The sequence below is a fragment of the Lepisma saccharinum genome, chromosome 12, assembly GCF_977018435.1.
Source record: "Lepisma saccharinum chromosome 12, izLepSacc3.1, whole genome shotgun sequence".
NCBI lineage: Eukaryota > Metazoa > Arthropoda > Insecta > Zygentoma > Lepismatidae > Lepisma > Lepisma saccharinum.
The window spans coordinates 35,086,438-35,101,905 of record NC_139240.1 but is presented as its reverse complement, the minus strand read 5'-3'; the positions used below and the strand labels follow the sequence as shown (position 1 = coordinate 35,101,905).

At 37.5% G+C, this 15,468-nt stretch overlaps 1 protein-coding gene across 4 annotated transcripts in view; it reads left to right on the top strand.

Moving 5' to 3' along the window:
- The window catches only part of LOC145995967 (uncharacterized), a 62,572-nt gene extending 56,613 nt beyond the window's left edge, over positions 1 to 5,959 (top strand). For all 4 annotated transcript variants that reach the window (XM_083132052.1, XM_083132054.1, XM_083132051.1 and 1 more), the window contains 2 exons: positions 554 to 789; positions 3,815 to 5,959. In XM_083132052.1, the coding sequence (XP_082988178.1) occupies positions 554 to 789; positions 3,815 to 4,976 (1,398 nt within the window). In that variant the 3' untranslated portion in view covers positions 4,977 to 5,959. The remainder of the gene's footprint in view (positions 1 to 553; positions 790 to 3,814) is intronic.
- The last annotated feature ends 9,509 nt before the right edge of the window (positions 5,960 to 15,468 follow it).

The window sequence follows — 15,468 nt, the reverse complement described above, 5'->3', positions numbered from 1 at the left end:
TTGATTCTCCTCCTTACTTAATCCATGTAACTAAGTGACTGCAAATTATTTTTGGAAAATCAAACTGCGTATTTAAACATTTACTGTACAAAACAATGGCAAATGAATTGTATGTTCTTATTCATAAAAGTAACAACAAAATGGCAGAATATTGAACTAAATTACAGGCTATTTATAAATATATTTGGCAAAATCATCAGTAAAATTACTGATACACTGTTGTGTCTATATCAGGAAAAAATCCTAATGGTATGACCATAAGTGGAAATGAATTAGGCCTTTGTGAAAGAAATTTAATATGCTGTGTAATGAGAACTCTGAAAAAGAATTGAGGATATTGGAAAATTCAGCCAAAATACATTTATAGTTCATGTGGGAATGTTGCAAATGGAAGAAAGGCAAAGAAAAAAACTAAAAACAGGTTTCTTTTCACCTAACTGTGACTGATATTGTGTACATAAGTGGTATTTATGTGTCAGAACTACAAATAAAACACTGGTTCTTATATTTGTATTTATATCCAATACGTAATTGCTTTTTTTCATTTCTGCAGCCCACCGACAAAGAGAACTCACCCCAGCCAGCTGCGGAAACATCAGGGAGTGATCTCATGTCGAAGCTGTCCATAGGCGACCTGTCCCATATTGATATCACTCCAGACATCACCAAACTGCTGCAGACGATCCGTAACCAAAGCAACACAGCCAACACCACTGCAGCTGGTGGAAGTCCAATGGAAGCTTCAACGGTTGGCTCTTCCACAAATGAGATATCCCCTTCAGATGGCAGGTAAGCTGTTTTCTGTGTGCATGTGTGTGTTCGTAGCTTGATTTTTTTCCCCAAGAACAGGTATTCTAATTTTTGTATGAGAACCAGGAACGTAACTCCAAAAATGCTGTTTTCAGTTTTGTTTAAATAAACTCCTCTGAATAGCTCCATTTGGACATATCTTCACTTCTAATCCTTTGCAGTAAGGTGGAGTCACGTATCTCCATTTACTGACTGTTTTTAAGAGTCAGACATATTCGTAAGAACACATTATTTTCTCTCCAGCAAATTTGTAAATTTGATAACTTGGAGTTATGTCCTTCTGGATCTCACGACAATTTCTAATTTTCAGAATGAAGAATATCAGCATAAAGAGGTCATTGCTGTAAAAACCTAGAATGAATGGAACATTTTTTGTTGTTGTTTGCAAACAAGCAATTTTTCATTTGCAAAACAGTTGGGCATCAACTCAAGAGTTCATTGTGGAGCAAGTATATATTATATCCTCTTGTAGTTTATGGTTCTTACAAGCACATAATCACAATTTTTTATGTAACATTCTGGAAGAAAAAACTCACTCACTCAGAATAAATGTCTGACGAAGGGAACATGTGTTCTCCTGAAATGTTACTACGGAAATTGTGTTTGTAAGAACCATAAACTACAAGAGAAATAGTTCTTCAATGCAAGTGATATGTACATACAAGAAAATCAAGTGTATAATTTCATGTACTGTAGTTTGACATGTTCTTAACAAAAGGACATAAAAAACAAAATAACATATTCACATGAGGACTCACAGTATTCACTAGATGTCACTCAGGATATGGGTAATACTTCTTTCTTTGTAGTTAAATGATATCAATTCAAGTTTTTAAAGATAAGGATGTGTATTTTACCTCTTGCCAAGCAAAATACAGTACTTACATGTGTAATTCCAATTGTTTCTGTAAAATTATAACATACTAGCTGATTGCTCGGCGTTGCCCAGGTATTTATTTATCCCAATCTTCTATTAGACAGGAAAATAATGAATTCTAACTATAGTGGCATTGGGAGTGTCACTATTCATCTTAGAGACCTCGAAAACTATGGATTCGACACTAATATTGGTCGTTTTCAATTATTTTTAGATGTCACCCCCCTTCCCACCCCCATCCCTAGGGGTGTCTTACCCCCACAGTATTTCTTTCCATATTGCAAGTGATATGTATACCAAGTTTGGTTGAAATCGCTCCAGGCGGTCGAGAGTTATGGCGGAACAAACACACACACATACACCCATTTTTATATATTAGAATTACATTTCAACTTAAGTTTTTACAACAATAAATTATAATTCATCCATTTTCCGTTTTGCTCAACTCCACCAAAAACTATAAGACAAATGAAAATATGTAATCCCTATGGCAACGAGTTTCAAAAGATGGCATCATCTGAAATAGGCCAAAATATTGAATAAACACAGAAATCACATGCTAAGTTACAGGGGTTACAAAATAACAATAAGTATTTCTCAAATTGGAAAGGATGTGTCAAGTCTACCTTGAGATTATGATTGTGGGTGAATAGCTCATTGATTACTTTCTCCAAATTGCACACTCAGTACTTCAGCCACAGTGATGTGATACTTTGTCGTGAGCCTGTAAAACATGTTTACTGTAGCAAACTGTACTGTGACGGACAATGCAATTACATAAAAGTTCATTCCATGTACTACACCCCGACACTGCAGTCTTGCATGCCAATGAGGTCTGTGTTGTGTTGTCCATTTGTGGTTGTGAATTTTTTTTTATCTGCTTCAGCTTATCGCCATTCATCCCTGTCATCACGATTAGTCAAAAGTGCCATGTGCAACATTAAATAAACTAAATCAAACATACATTTAGGATCATACTGCCTGCAGCAGAACCTAACAGCTAATTCAGTCATCTGCAGAATGCAATGTTGTTTTGAGAATTTCTCTGAAACCAACCTCTCTTTATTAGTATGCACACAAAATTAACTTATGTATCCATGTGGTCACTCAAATTAATTGAATGAAATAAACCATTACGTGGATATGTGAGTACATTTTGTGTGTGTATTAATATCTTACTGCATCTAAGCCCTAGGTAACATAAACATATTTACTTTCATATAGAATGTTGTTGGGCATTATATCTCACACTCTTTTTCCTTCATTTTCTTCCTTCTCCTCTCCTCTTTCTCTCTTGTCTTTTCCACTCTTTCTAACACCTTCTTCCATTCTTTGTTTAACTTCAGTCCCCCATTCCAGTTCATTGTGTCTTCTTCACCTTTCTTCTCTATTTCCTTGGCTTTGTTTAGCCTTTTAGGTGAAATACAGTTGACAAGTGAAAGCCACCTGCTAGAAAGTTCCAGAACAACTTTCTAATAGTCTGGAGGGAGTAATGTTTTGTGTATATATAATGCCCTGTTTTTGTATCTTGTTACTTTTGTACTTGATACAGAGTCTGAAGAAGACCTTGCTAGAAGGTTGAAACGTTACGTTTAGTTTGTTTTTAATAAAATAAATTACTGCCTTGGTCAGCATATTTATTTTTTCATAATCATGGAAACAAAGCTTAATGGTGTTATAATCCCAGACAGTCATTCCAAACACAGCCATTTTGATTTCAGTGCAATTTATCTCTCTGGAAATTATTTAGTAAATACAGCTGTCTTCTACACAATTGCCTGAAAAAATTTCAATTTCCTATCCATTTCAAAAACTGTATTTTTTAATATTATTACTATTATTTTGTAAACTTGTTGCATTATTTGAGTGGCTCAGGAGTAAGACTTGATATTATATTCCGCAGAAGTATGAAACTGAAGAAATGCAAATGAAAGTTTGTCCATCATATTGTGGACATATGGGTTACCTAGATGTTTCCGTGTGTTTCTGACTAGCAACAGCTACTGAAGTAACTCTATTTTGAACACAGTATGTGTTATCGCGTTTTACTACCAAGCCACTCGTTTTATCCTTAGTTGTCCCATAATTTTTGCCAAGCCAATGTTCATTTTAAATTTTGTATTACAGAGGGCAGAATACTCGTCCACGAGATCCTCGCCTGTGTTCACGTGATCCTAGAGACCCCCGTAACAGAGCTGATCCGAGGATGGCTCCTAGACCACAGGATTCTCCGATTCGAGATCCTCGTGATCCTCGCTCAGGAATAAGGCCGGTGGACACAGACTCAAGGGTGACTCCCCGTGTGCACGAACCTACTCTGATTCCACAGGAACCTCGCACTCCAAGAGTGCCCCTCATTCCGGAGACCCTTATGCCCTTAGAGGCAAGAGACCCACGAAGCAAGGGCCTGCTGGGTGATGTGGACTTGCGACAGTTACCAGAATCGGACACCGATCTCAGGAAAAGTGACACCGACTTGAGGAGTTTAGAAGTCTCGGGCACCCCAGACGTTGATCTCAGAAATGTTTCCATTCTCGGACTCCCGTTTAAGCCAGCCCCGCCACATACTCCAGCGACGGAGATAGACGCTTCTTTGAATTCGCATCCCCCGATGACGTACAAACTGATCGCTGTCACCATTCCACGTCCCAACTACGCAACCCTGAAAATAGCAATAACAGACCCATTAGTGAAATGTGATCCGAGACTGAAAAAGATTTTCAGGTTGTCCCCCAACGAGCCACAGAAAATCACTTCTCCTCGTTCGTCTTCATCTTCATCAGCATCGGCATCGTCGTCGTCGCCTGGAGCAACGAGGGTTGATCCAAGAGTGATTCGCAGTCCAGATCATGGAATGGAAGCTCCGAGAGGTGACCCACGTAAAAATCGCAGGACTTCAGACCCGGATCCTCGTCTCGCAAGGCCCGACCCACGTGTAGTGCAACCTGGAAACTCCCCAACGTTTCCCCAACCGCCAACTCCCCCTGCCGATCCACGGTTATTGAAGAGGCAAGACTCTGTAGGTGCACAGCATCCGGTGGACCCAAGAAGTGCTCAGGTCAACAGGCCATCTGGAGGTCCTCCGTTCTCGTACCCACCAAAAACTCCTCGACCCACATTCGATGACTCGGACTCTGATGATGATGAAACACCTAAAACTCAATGGGGGGTGATGAAGACTGACTTACCTGGTGGTAATCCAGACGTGAATCCGTGGGGATTCTTCACAGCACCAAAGAATGAACCACCTAACTTCAATGGTGATGTTCGGTGGGAAATGATGAACTAAACATATGTACATTCTGCCTGTAAACAATAATGGCAGCTTTAAACATGTATATAGTGTACATATATATTTTATGTATATTAACAACTTTAATTTAGAATGTTAAAAGGAAACAAAATGGTGCTCAAACTATGTAATTTCTATTCTATCTCCAAAGTGTAGTGGTTGTGTTTTCTAGAATTCCTCTACTTTTTGATATTATGTCACATTTCTCTTGAATTATTATGGTACCTTAAAGCAGGAATGACAATAGGTATGTGATTGGTGCTATAATCTGCTCACATAAATGTGTTGTAAATTATTTTTGACTTGATTTTTTATTGATTTGATGCTGTGCGAGTGGTACCAAGAAAATTTATGATTTCACTAAAATCGATTCTTACAATCAATTAAATGACAATTAGTATGAAGCTGTGCCAATAAGCAGAAAACCTTTCTTGTTTCCAAAATTAAATGATTTCTAGCATTTTTTAAATATATTTTTATTAAAGGAAGAATGTGTGGAAAAATTATAAAGTTAATTTGATAAAGTATTTTCTTTATGAATAACAGTGCAGTAGAATTGTGTTGCCTAAATCACTTCACAATTCAAATATTTTCAACTTCACATGTTTGTTTCCTATTCGTTCTTTTTCATTGTAATTACCATTTTATTGTTTAAAATATATTTTCAGTTTTATTTCATCGTTTTGTTTAGTGTTAATTGCTGCCATATTGTGTCATTATGTGCTCGATGTTAAATGAAGTGTTTGTGGATATGATTTATTATTAATTAAAGACAGTTCGATCTCATTTGCCAAAGCAAGGTTTTAAAGAGATAAAAGAATGTTTATAAAGATGCCATATTATTAAAACAGATAAAGTGTAAATGGTGTTTTGTATGTATATGTTGAATGGAGCAAGGAAAAAATGTTAGAAGTGAACATGTGCTGTTTGTGTGACCAGAAGGTAATTCTGGTCATTTCTGCAAATTATATTATTTCAAATTTAAAAATTTTAAAGCCTTTTATTCATCAGGTGTTTTGTTTTTCAGGTTATGTATATCGCAGGGTATAGTTTCAGAAAAATCTTTTATGTTGGTTAATGCTAAGTTACTTAAACATACTTGACCATGTAAGCAGGGTTTGGACCCTCACCATGCTGTGGTTTCTTTTGCTAATTTCTGCGGAATATCACTGTACTGAAGTCAGTCGCCTGATATACGATTAGTTATCATTTTCTCCTTACATTTTGTTTACAAATTTTTATTCTCTTTGTTAAAGGACAAAAAAAAGAGACTAGATTGGTTGTACATTACAGCTTTACTGTTAGTTTTAGACGTCGTGTCCGGCCAGGGCTCGTAAATCGCCAATTATTCTTGTGTTCACGGATGATTTAATGTTAGTTTGGGAAGATTGATCCATTAGTTTTAGAGGAGGTTGAAAGGCATGATCTCATTTTTCAACATTGGGGACACGACAACACGATTATATCGTTCTTAGCTTCTTATAATATTAGTATTTCTCTCATATTTGAAACATCTGATCGATTGTCACTGATCTAAAAAAAGACTGAAAACTTGAGATGCATCGTAGCAACAGAGCACAGACACAGATATACAGGATGACTGGTAATTAGATGTATTCCCTGAAAGGGGTTAAAGTAGAGACAATTTGCAATAAATTTGACCATATGATACCCCATCCGAAAATTAGTAGTTTTTGAGATAATCGAATTTCAATTTTTTTTTAAAAAAAATGACAATTTTCCACATAAAAGGATGAATTGAGAAAAAAACTGCTCATTGTATGGAACTTATTTCAGCATTTTCTGATAGCTAACAAATAAGTGGTTCGTTGAAAAAAAAAGTTTTTCCCAAATAACGATCACATGTAAGTAACGGGTGGGTCTAAACTTACAAGTGATGATAAAAAATTGCACTCTTAGTTTACTTGGCAACGTATTAATAACAAAAATGGTATGACACGAAGCGTACAAATTACTTAAATTACTTCCTTGTGACATCTGCTATCCAACAAGGTACAAATGTTGCTGACATTCACATTTGTGCACAAGAAATAATACTTCATTTATCTTCATGTGAATGGAATCAATGAACAATACAATTAAAGAACATTATATGTCTTGCTGAAAGTGGGCACCTCCGTTACGAATGCAGGCACGCAGGTTTTTACGGACATTTGTTCTCTTAACTCGTGATGTGATGGTGTCCTTCGTGTGTTGACAAGCTGTAAAGATCCTCTCCCTGAGCTCTTCTTAGGAGTTTACCGGTGTCTTGTCATGTGGCTCCAAATGTAAAAGTCGCAAGGCTTCAAATCGGGGGTTCGAGCCGGCCAGGGAATCGAGTCGCCTCGGCCAATCCATTTCTTTGGGTAATTTTCATCCAGCCACAGTCGCACGCCCAGGCAGAAGTATGGATGGGCGTAATCAACAATCATTTGATCGAGCCATTTTTCCTGCCCCAAATCTTAAAAGGCATCACTTATGAACATTTCTTGAGGAACGCGATGGCAATGTTGTTGGAGGATGTGCCTCTAGCTACAAGACGTGACATGATTTATCAGCATGATGACTGCCCAGCTTGATCCCCCGATCGATTTGCCGCCTTGCGACTTTTACAATTGGAGCCACATGACAAGACACCGGTAAACTCCCAAGAAGAGCTCAGGGAGAGGATCTTAACAGCTGGTCAACACATCAAGGACACCATCACATCACGAGTTAAGAGAACAAATGTCCGTAAAAACCTGCGTGCCTGCATTCGTAACGGAGGTGCCCACTTTCAGCAAGACATATAATGTTCTTTAATTGTATTGTTCATTGATTCCATTCACATGAAGATAAATGAAGTATTATTTCTTGTACACAAATGTGAATGTCAGCAACATTTGTACCTTGTTGGATAGCAGATGTCACAAGGAAGTAATTTAAGTAATTTGTACGCTTCATGTCATACCATTTTTGTTATTAATACATTGCCAAGTAAACTAAGAGTGCAATTTTTTATCATCACTTGTAAGTTTAGACCCACCCGTTACTTACATGTGATTGTTATTTGGGAAAAACTTTTTTTTTCAACGAACCACTTATTTGTTAGCTATCAGAAAATGCTGAAATAAGTTCCATACAATGAGCAGTTTTTTCTCAATTCATCTTCTTATGTGGAAAATTGTCATTTTTTTTAAAAAAACAATTGAAATTCTATTATCTCGAAAACTACTAATTTTCGGATGGGGTATCATATGGTCAAATTTTTGCAAATTGTCTCTACTTTAACCCCTTTCAGGGAATACATCTAATTACCAGTCACCCTGTATATATGTAATGGCCTATGTTATTTTAAATTGGAATTATACAAGTATCGGTATCGGTGGATATTGGTGAGAGTATCGGCATCGGTATCTGCTCAAAGTGGTATTGGCTCAGCCCTAATATATACCGTTTAATTTAATTGAATTAGAATTTTTGGATTCATTGGAATCACACAAAGCCTTTGTATTGTTAATATATATTTGTGTGAGAGTGGTGAGAGGCGGTAATACAATTGGTTTAAATAGAGAAAACATCTGCTTGGACTCTTGAATTTTTGTAAAGTTTGCCTTGAAAACCTGGGAATTATATTTGAATATTTTCATGGTCCTAGAGTGACCACCCTGGATATGTATAATATATATAATATCCCAATGCCTCAAGAGCAGTTAGGAATTCCCTCCCCCAACTGGAATTTTTTTATTAGATACCACGCTGCATTTAACCCTTAGACACGTCATTTCATCATTTTCTGTAACATTCATAGGCACATGGGGTACACCTGTCTCTCGATCCTTTAACTATCTTTAGGGTGTGAAATACACTGTGAATTATACCGATCATTCATGCAAAATGTTCTTTCTTTGTTTTTGTACTAAGATCAGCTGCAATTTTCTGCAGCTCTTTCAAAATAATGTAATATTATAAAGTTAACGCCAGTTGCATACTTGGTGTACGGTTGTTTCCCATTCACCTAAATACATTAACAACCAAAAGAGTGCCATGTTCGCTTTTGGCACTAATACATAGCTAGCTACATGTCGTCCCCTTCCTCGCTAACCCACTTCTGTATAACATCGGAATCAGCAGTGTAATCTGCCTTTTGACACATCGATAGAGGCACATATTTTTGGTAAATAAAAGCAATATTTCGGTACAAAAACAGTCAATTTTGTGTTCAAAAGCAGTAAATAAAGTAAAATTTCACTGTTATAGCGGTATATAAAATTACATTTTCGTTTTAGAAAATATGAATATAATCACAAATTTGATTTAGAAACTCCACTTACTACACAAAATAAACATATCCCTTCTAATAGCACATTTATGTTGTTATCAGAATATTAAGTTTATTCCTGTATAAAGGGGTCCATTTTTGCTTCTCAAATATTTACGGCAGAATTAATCAATTTTTCCGTTAATTGCATAACTCACAGGATAATTGTGACTTCAGAAAGTGTTGCATCGTTAAATAAATTCTAAATTTCGTGTTTAAGAGTCTATTTCGCATTTTGCAGTTCATTTTGTGACACAACAGAGTAAGAAAATTCACCTCACAGCTTTCAGAAATGAAAAATTAACATTACAATGTTTTGTTAAAAATGAAATTGATTGATTGATTTGGTGTTTTAAGTCCAATGTATGCACAGTAAGGATAATCGGGACTGGTCCTACAGTTTAAAGTGGGATCTGAACCACTATGTGCCTCCACCGGGCATCGAACCTGGGGCCCCTTGATTACAAGGCAACGACGCTACCCCTGTGCCATGGGGGAGGCCTAAAAATGAAATATGCATGCCTCTACACATTGATATTTTTCTTGTTACGAATTTAGGCACATGGGGAGGCAACTGTACACCAAGGATGTGACTGACGTTAGCATTGTAATATTACGTGGCTTAGAAGTGCAGCAGAACTATCCAACTGTGCTTAGAACAGTGCAAATGTGACCAGTTGATACGTCAGTACTGCTTTCAATTTGAATGTCCAGGCATTACTTGGGAGGTACAGAAAGGTTCATTTTCATTCTTAGTCTTATAATTACTAACACATAGCCGACCTCTGTGGCAGAGTGGTTAGCACAGCATGCTACAATAGCAGAGGTTCCAGGTTTGAATCCCAGCCTGGGGATGGGTGTTATTTGTGACTGTCCCTTCATCAATCGTATTACTCATCTTCGTGTTAACAATTAGGTAAAAGTGGCAGAAATGCGAAGTAAAAGAACCAAGCTAATCAATTACTCACAAACATGTATTTTTCATTAGAATGACATTATAACCTGATCTATATGGAACAAAACGACCACTATGATTAGTTTTAATTAAAAAAATTTAACATACATTAATTGGTCTATAGGCACACATAACCCTTGCGTCGCTATTGATCATGTCCGGGATTCATCAAAGATTAGTGTCTTTTGTGCCATATCACAAAAGAAAGTCTGTGGCTAGTTTTTCTCGTTTAAGAAGAAGTAACTGGGACATCCTATGTTGACATGCTGCAGTAGTTCCTAAGCCTTCAATTAGAGGAGGACTTCCAGCAACTACCTGTTCTAACAAAATGGTATAATACCACCACCCCCCTTATCATAATGAGGTCCAGTGTTTACCTGAAAAAACGATGATGTAACATTTTACAATTGGTTGTGCAGATCACCTGACATTACTCCTATCAGAGGCACCAACTTTCGAAAAACTCTGAATGCGCTCGAACACTTGAATTGTGTAAATTCATAAAACAATCTTCCCTTCCTAACACTAGTCGAGAGTATTCTTTGCGACACTTGAGGTTTCATGAGAACTGAATTTTCTTAAATCCATGTTTCCAGTTGGAAAATCCAGAAGAAATAAAACAAGGGTTCCTTAATGCTTTTTTCGTTAGCTTCCTTGCATTCTTTACATAATACCACTTTTCTATTTTTATCGTTAAAAATATCCACAGGTGTTTGTCATGCATGAATTTTGAAAAGTTCTACCACCAGCATTCTTTATTTCTCGTTCACTTGATATTATAAAATCACGATACCCTGAACTATTTCAAGACAATTTGGTAAATCGTTAATAGCCGATTTCCAAACCAAATTTAAATCTGCAGTATCGGAACACTGAGCGGGAATTTGCCCACCCGTGATTACAAATTTGTCCGGGATAAATAACATTAAGAAAACCATAAACACATTACACCAATGTTCACGCAAACCCAAATTTTATTCAACTGATTCGTTCCCTGCGAGTTGTGCTTGGTAAACCTCACTCCTTCCTCACCAAAGAGAATCAACACTTGATCTTTGTTGCCGCCATGCCAAAACAACTGGGCTGATGGCATGGCTTCTTGAAAACAAGTCCCATGACTAATGGTAGGAGAGATGAATAAAGTGCACACTAAGTTATTTGAAAGGGGGGAAAAAATCTGTTTGATTTCCACAAGCAATCAATGAATCATGATAACAAATGTATAATAATAATAAGACAAATTATTGGGTGGGCTCAGGGGCCATGGCCCCATATAAGTTGGCACCACTGTTTCCTGTGGGAATTTGTATAGGATTCCATTACATGTCACGTCTACCATATAATCTGCCAATGCTACGACACCATTGCTACAGCCAATGAAACCATAGATGTGGACAAGCTGGTCCGTGTGTGGCAAGTATCCTCTGGAGAGAAGCCTCACTGTTCCATTATTTTATGCTTTACATCTTTGTGATGTACTCCCGGGTTCGAATCCTGGCCTGGGCATGGATGTTTGTGAGTGTCTATTCATCAATTTCATCATGTCATCACTCATCTCCATCTTCGCAAATTAGCCAAAAGTGGCACAAAAAACGGAAGTAAAATAAAGCAACTCAATCAATCAATCAATCTTTGTGATGTACATCATCACCTCCACATGAACTATGCAAATAAGGAATGGGACAGAAAGGAGCAAAGGTAAGAGGGTTAACAAACTGACCTGTGTAGTCTCTCCTTGGTGGTTAAAACTCTTTCCACCTCCTTTGGCCCAATATTTTTAAATGGTCATCAAGTACATGAAAAGGTAAAGTTCCCCATGCACTTTGCACCATGCCATGAAGGTACATATAGGGGGCCTCACACATTCTCAATCTTGGCTATTTTTTTGTTGTTAAGTAATCAACACCACTTTCTGGCTGCCTTTACTCCTTCCAGGTATGCATTTCTTTGAGGCCGGGTGCACCTCAGAGCCATTTTATGTAGCATTAAGAATGGATAAATTCTAACCTTAGACAACTCACCTCAGGAATTGAACCTGGGTCTCCTGCATGGCAATAAGATGCCCTATCGACTAGACCATCTCGGATCCAGGTACATGAAAAGTGGTTTAAGAAATCCATATGCTATAGTTAATCCGTTTAGAAATTTGCTGGGCTCTTATTATTTTTCAAATGTACAGGTTTGCACATTTCTCCTTTGCCAATACAGGACCCAATGACTTATAATGTAAAAAAAAAAAGGTTTTATACATTAGCACAGGGGTTTTCAACTGGCGGCCCGCGGGCCGCATGCGGCCCTCGATGCCTTTTTTTGCGGCCCGCGAAGCCTGTTTGCAAAACACATTAATTTCATGTAATTTTATTAAAATACGTTCTTTTTTTGCTGTTAAATGAACGGAAGCTCTGTGAAGAAAGACAATATCACAGGTAGAATTGATTTTGCAGTCAATAATGATCATCAGAAGAATCTAAAGTGATGTAACGTTCTCTTCACACCATGCATTCACCCCCTTCGCTATGCGGAATGAACTTGCCCGCTTCCCACCTCTTCGCTATGCGGAATTGCAGGGAATCGTAATAAACTTATGATTTTCAACGTTACTTTGGAGAGGAATAACCTGGTCCATTTTCCAAGCTGTTGGCGGCTAGCAGAAGATGAAGAAACACTGGACTTTTCTGAATTCAGTGCAAATATTAAAGAAATAATGCATGAGTTTGACTTCAGATTTAAATATTTTGAAGAACTTAAAAGCAGCATCCAGCTATTTAGCAATCCTCTTGGCGTTAACATCGAAGAACAAGAAGCTTTTCTCTCCTACTTGAATTGTGTGATTTGCAAGGTGATTTCCTTCAAACTAGGCAAGAAAAGGGGCCCGAGTTTTTCGAATACCTTTCAAAGGAACGCTTTCCAAACCTTCGTAGTTTTGGGTAAATAATGACATCGATGTTCGGCAGTACATACGCGTGTGAAAGTGTTTTTTTTTTGTTTTTTTTCAATGAAGTTCATCAAGAACCGCTACAGAACCCGACTGGCAGATTCTTCACTGCTTCACCTTCTGAGACTTTCAAATACAGAAATTGAAGTGGACATTCCAACTTTAATGAAAGAAGCAGATCGGCCTCAATTTTCTGTTCAGTACTTACAATCTTTGTAATTTTTAATTCCCCCCCCCCCCAAAAAAATGCGGCCCGCCAATCAACTGCTGGATATAATTTTGGCCCTCGGACCTTTTGAAGTTGGAAACCACTGCATTAGCACACAAGAATAATATTCATTCTGTAGGAAACTCTTGGGGGTTACGGCAGCCAGGGGTATGGTGCTGATCACATCACCCACACCTTCGCCTGTGATCAAGAAATTGTGGAGCCCTAACTCCACACCCCCCATGGTGTAAAGGACAGGGGAGCACTTTACTTTCATATTATAAAACATTGTACGTTAGTAAGTAATACTACAGGGTACGCCACGAATAAGTAGCCTGACTCTACAGTACTACGTGTCAGTGTTTATTGTTCATTTAAACGAAGACCATTTCTAGCACCTCTTTTGACAAGTGAGTATGTCACCAAACATTTAAAGAAAACTATTATTATAATAACTGTAGTAATGGTAATAATAAAGTAGTAGTCACTTGCTCATAGTTCGGTCTGTGTTTACTTTTTCATGACCCACTCTGTATATTTGCACTGTTACGTATAGCCTTCACTGAAAGTACACAGTTCCAACAGAACAACGAAGAAGGAAGCAATTGTTAGTTTGGAAAGTAGAAAATGAAAATCAGAAACCAAACTAGAACATGGTGATTTCATATTCCATTGCTTACTTCGCAGAATAAAGTGTTATTTTTATTTATGTAATTTTGCCATTACTCCAGTGAGCTTATTACGGTCAAATACTTCTGTTTTGTTAAGGAGAGGGTGAGGGTATGAATACATAATGCGTGTTAGCATTTCATCACCATCATTTGGCTACTATGATAATTTTGTAGAAATGTGTTCAGCTAATTTTAGCAGAACTTTTGCTAGCTTGGTTTTGGTTGTATTTCTTTGATTAATATAAGGTTTTATGTTATGTTACCAAAACCAATTTTGGAGTTTGACTTGACTTAAGATTTCCTATCGAATAAGCCTCATGCAAATTTTGAGACCACTGCACTGTTTATAGTAATGTCAATTATGTATATATGCAGGGGCTTTTCCAGAATTTTCCATATGAGGGAGGGATGAGTTCCTATTTAGTGGAGTGTAAATGTAAATTTAAAGCCAAAATTGCCATAAATTAGGCTTTGTGAAAAATTTATGGGTGGTGTTGAGGAAATTTTTGGGTTTGTGTGTGTGTGTGGATATATCTCTGTATACATGTATTTTATCACTAGTGCGCCCACTAAGCAATCAATTTAATATCAACTACCTGGAGCCAAGCATGGGCCAGGGGAGGAGGGCTCATACCCCCTCCCACGGCACTGCCATCAGCCCCCTTGACATTAGGTAAAACTATTTGTATAATTTGTTTGCAGTGAAGAGTGAAAATATAGACAAATTGGTGAAGGAAAACTTCACAGAACATGAACAGCAGCTATTACATTGGTTCATCTTGTTTATGAGCCGAAGTCTAAGTAGCAGCAAGTATTTAGAAGGTTCTCTGGACTTTATAAAGTTCTTTCATAGATCATAGGAGAGCTTTTTATCTGTACCTCCACTGCTTGTGTTGGGGCCTCCCATTTAGACAGATATCTGTGACTTTCACGTCATCATCAACATTCCTTCCACATCTGCGTCAAAGACAACAGCTCCCAATTTTTGTAAAGGAAGGGGATCTTTATTGCTTCGGCCGGTGAAGAGGGGGGGGGATGTACGGTAGGCACTATGATTCAATATTCCCTGCTGAAAATTTTGCCTACTGTTTTCAGTAGATCTGTAGGTGTTTTGAAACATCTACTCTGTTTAAATTTTCAAATAGATATTAAAACATTTTAAATCAGGAGGAATGAAAAGTTATATTTACAGCCAACATGTTGAGTTACATACACTCAGTGATCAGAACGCTACATTTTAAAAGTAGCTTCGCTACAGCTACAGCTACTCTTCCAAAATGTAGCTTCGCTACAGCTACAACTACATTTACCAAAATGTAGCTCGCTACGCTACTCATGTGCGCTACTCGCTACTTCGCTACTTTTGCGCTACTTCTGCATAAAAAAATTAAAAACAACCATATGGATGGGTATTAAAAAT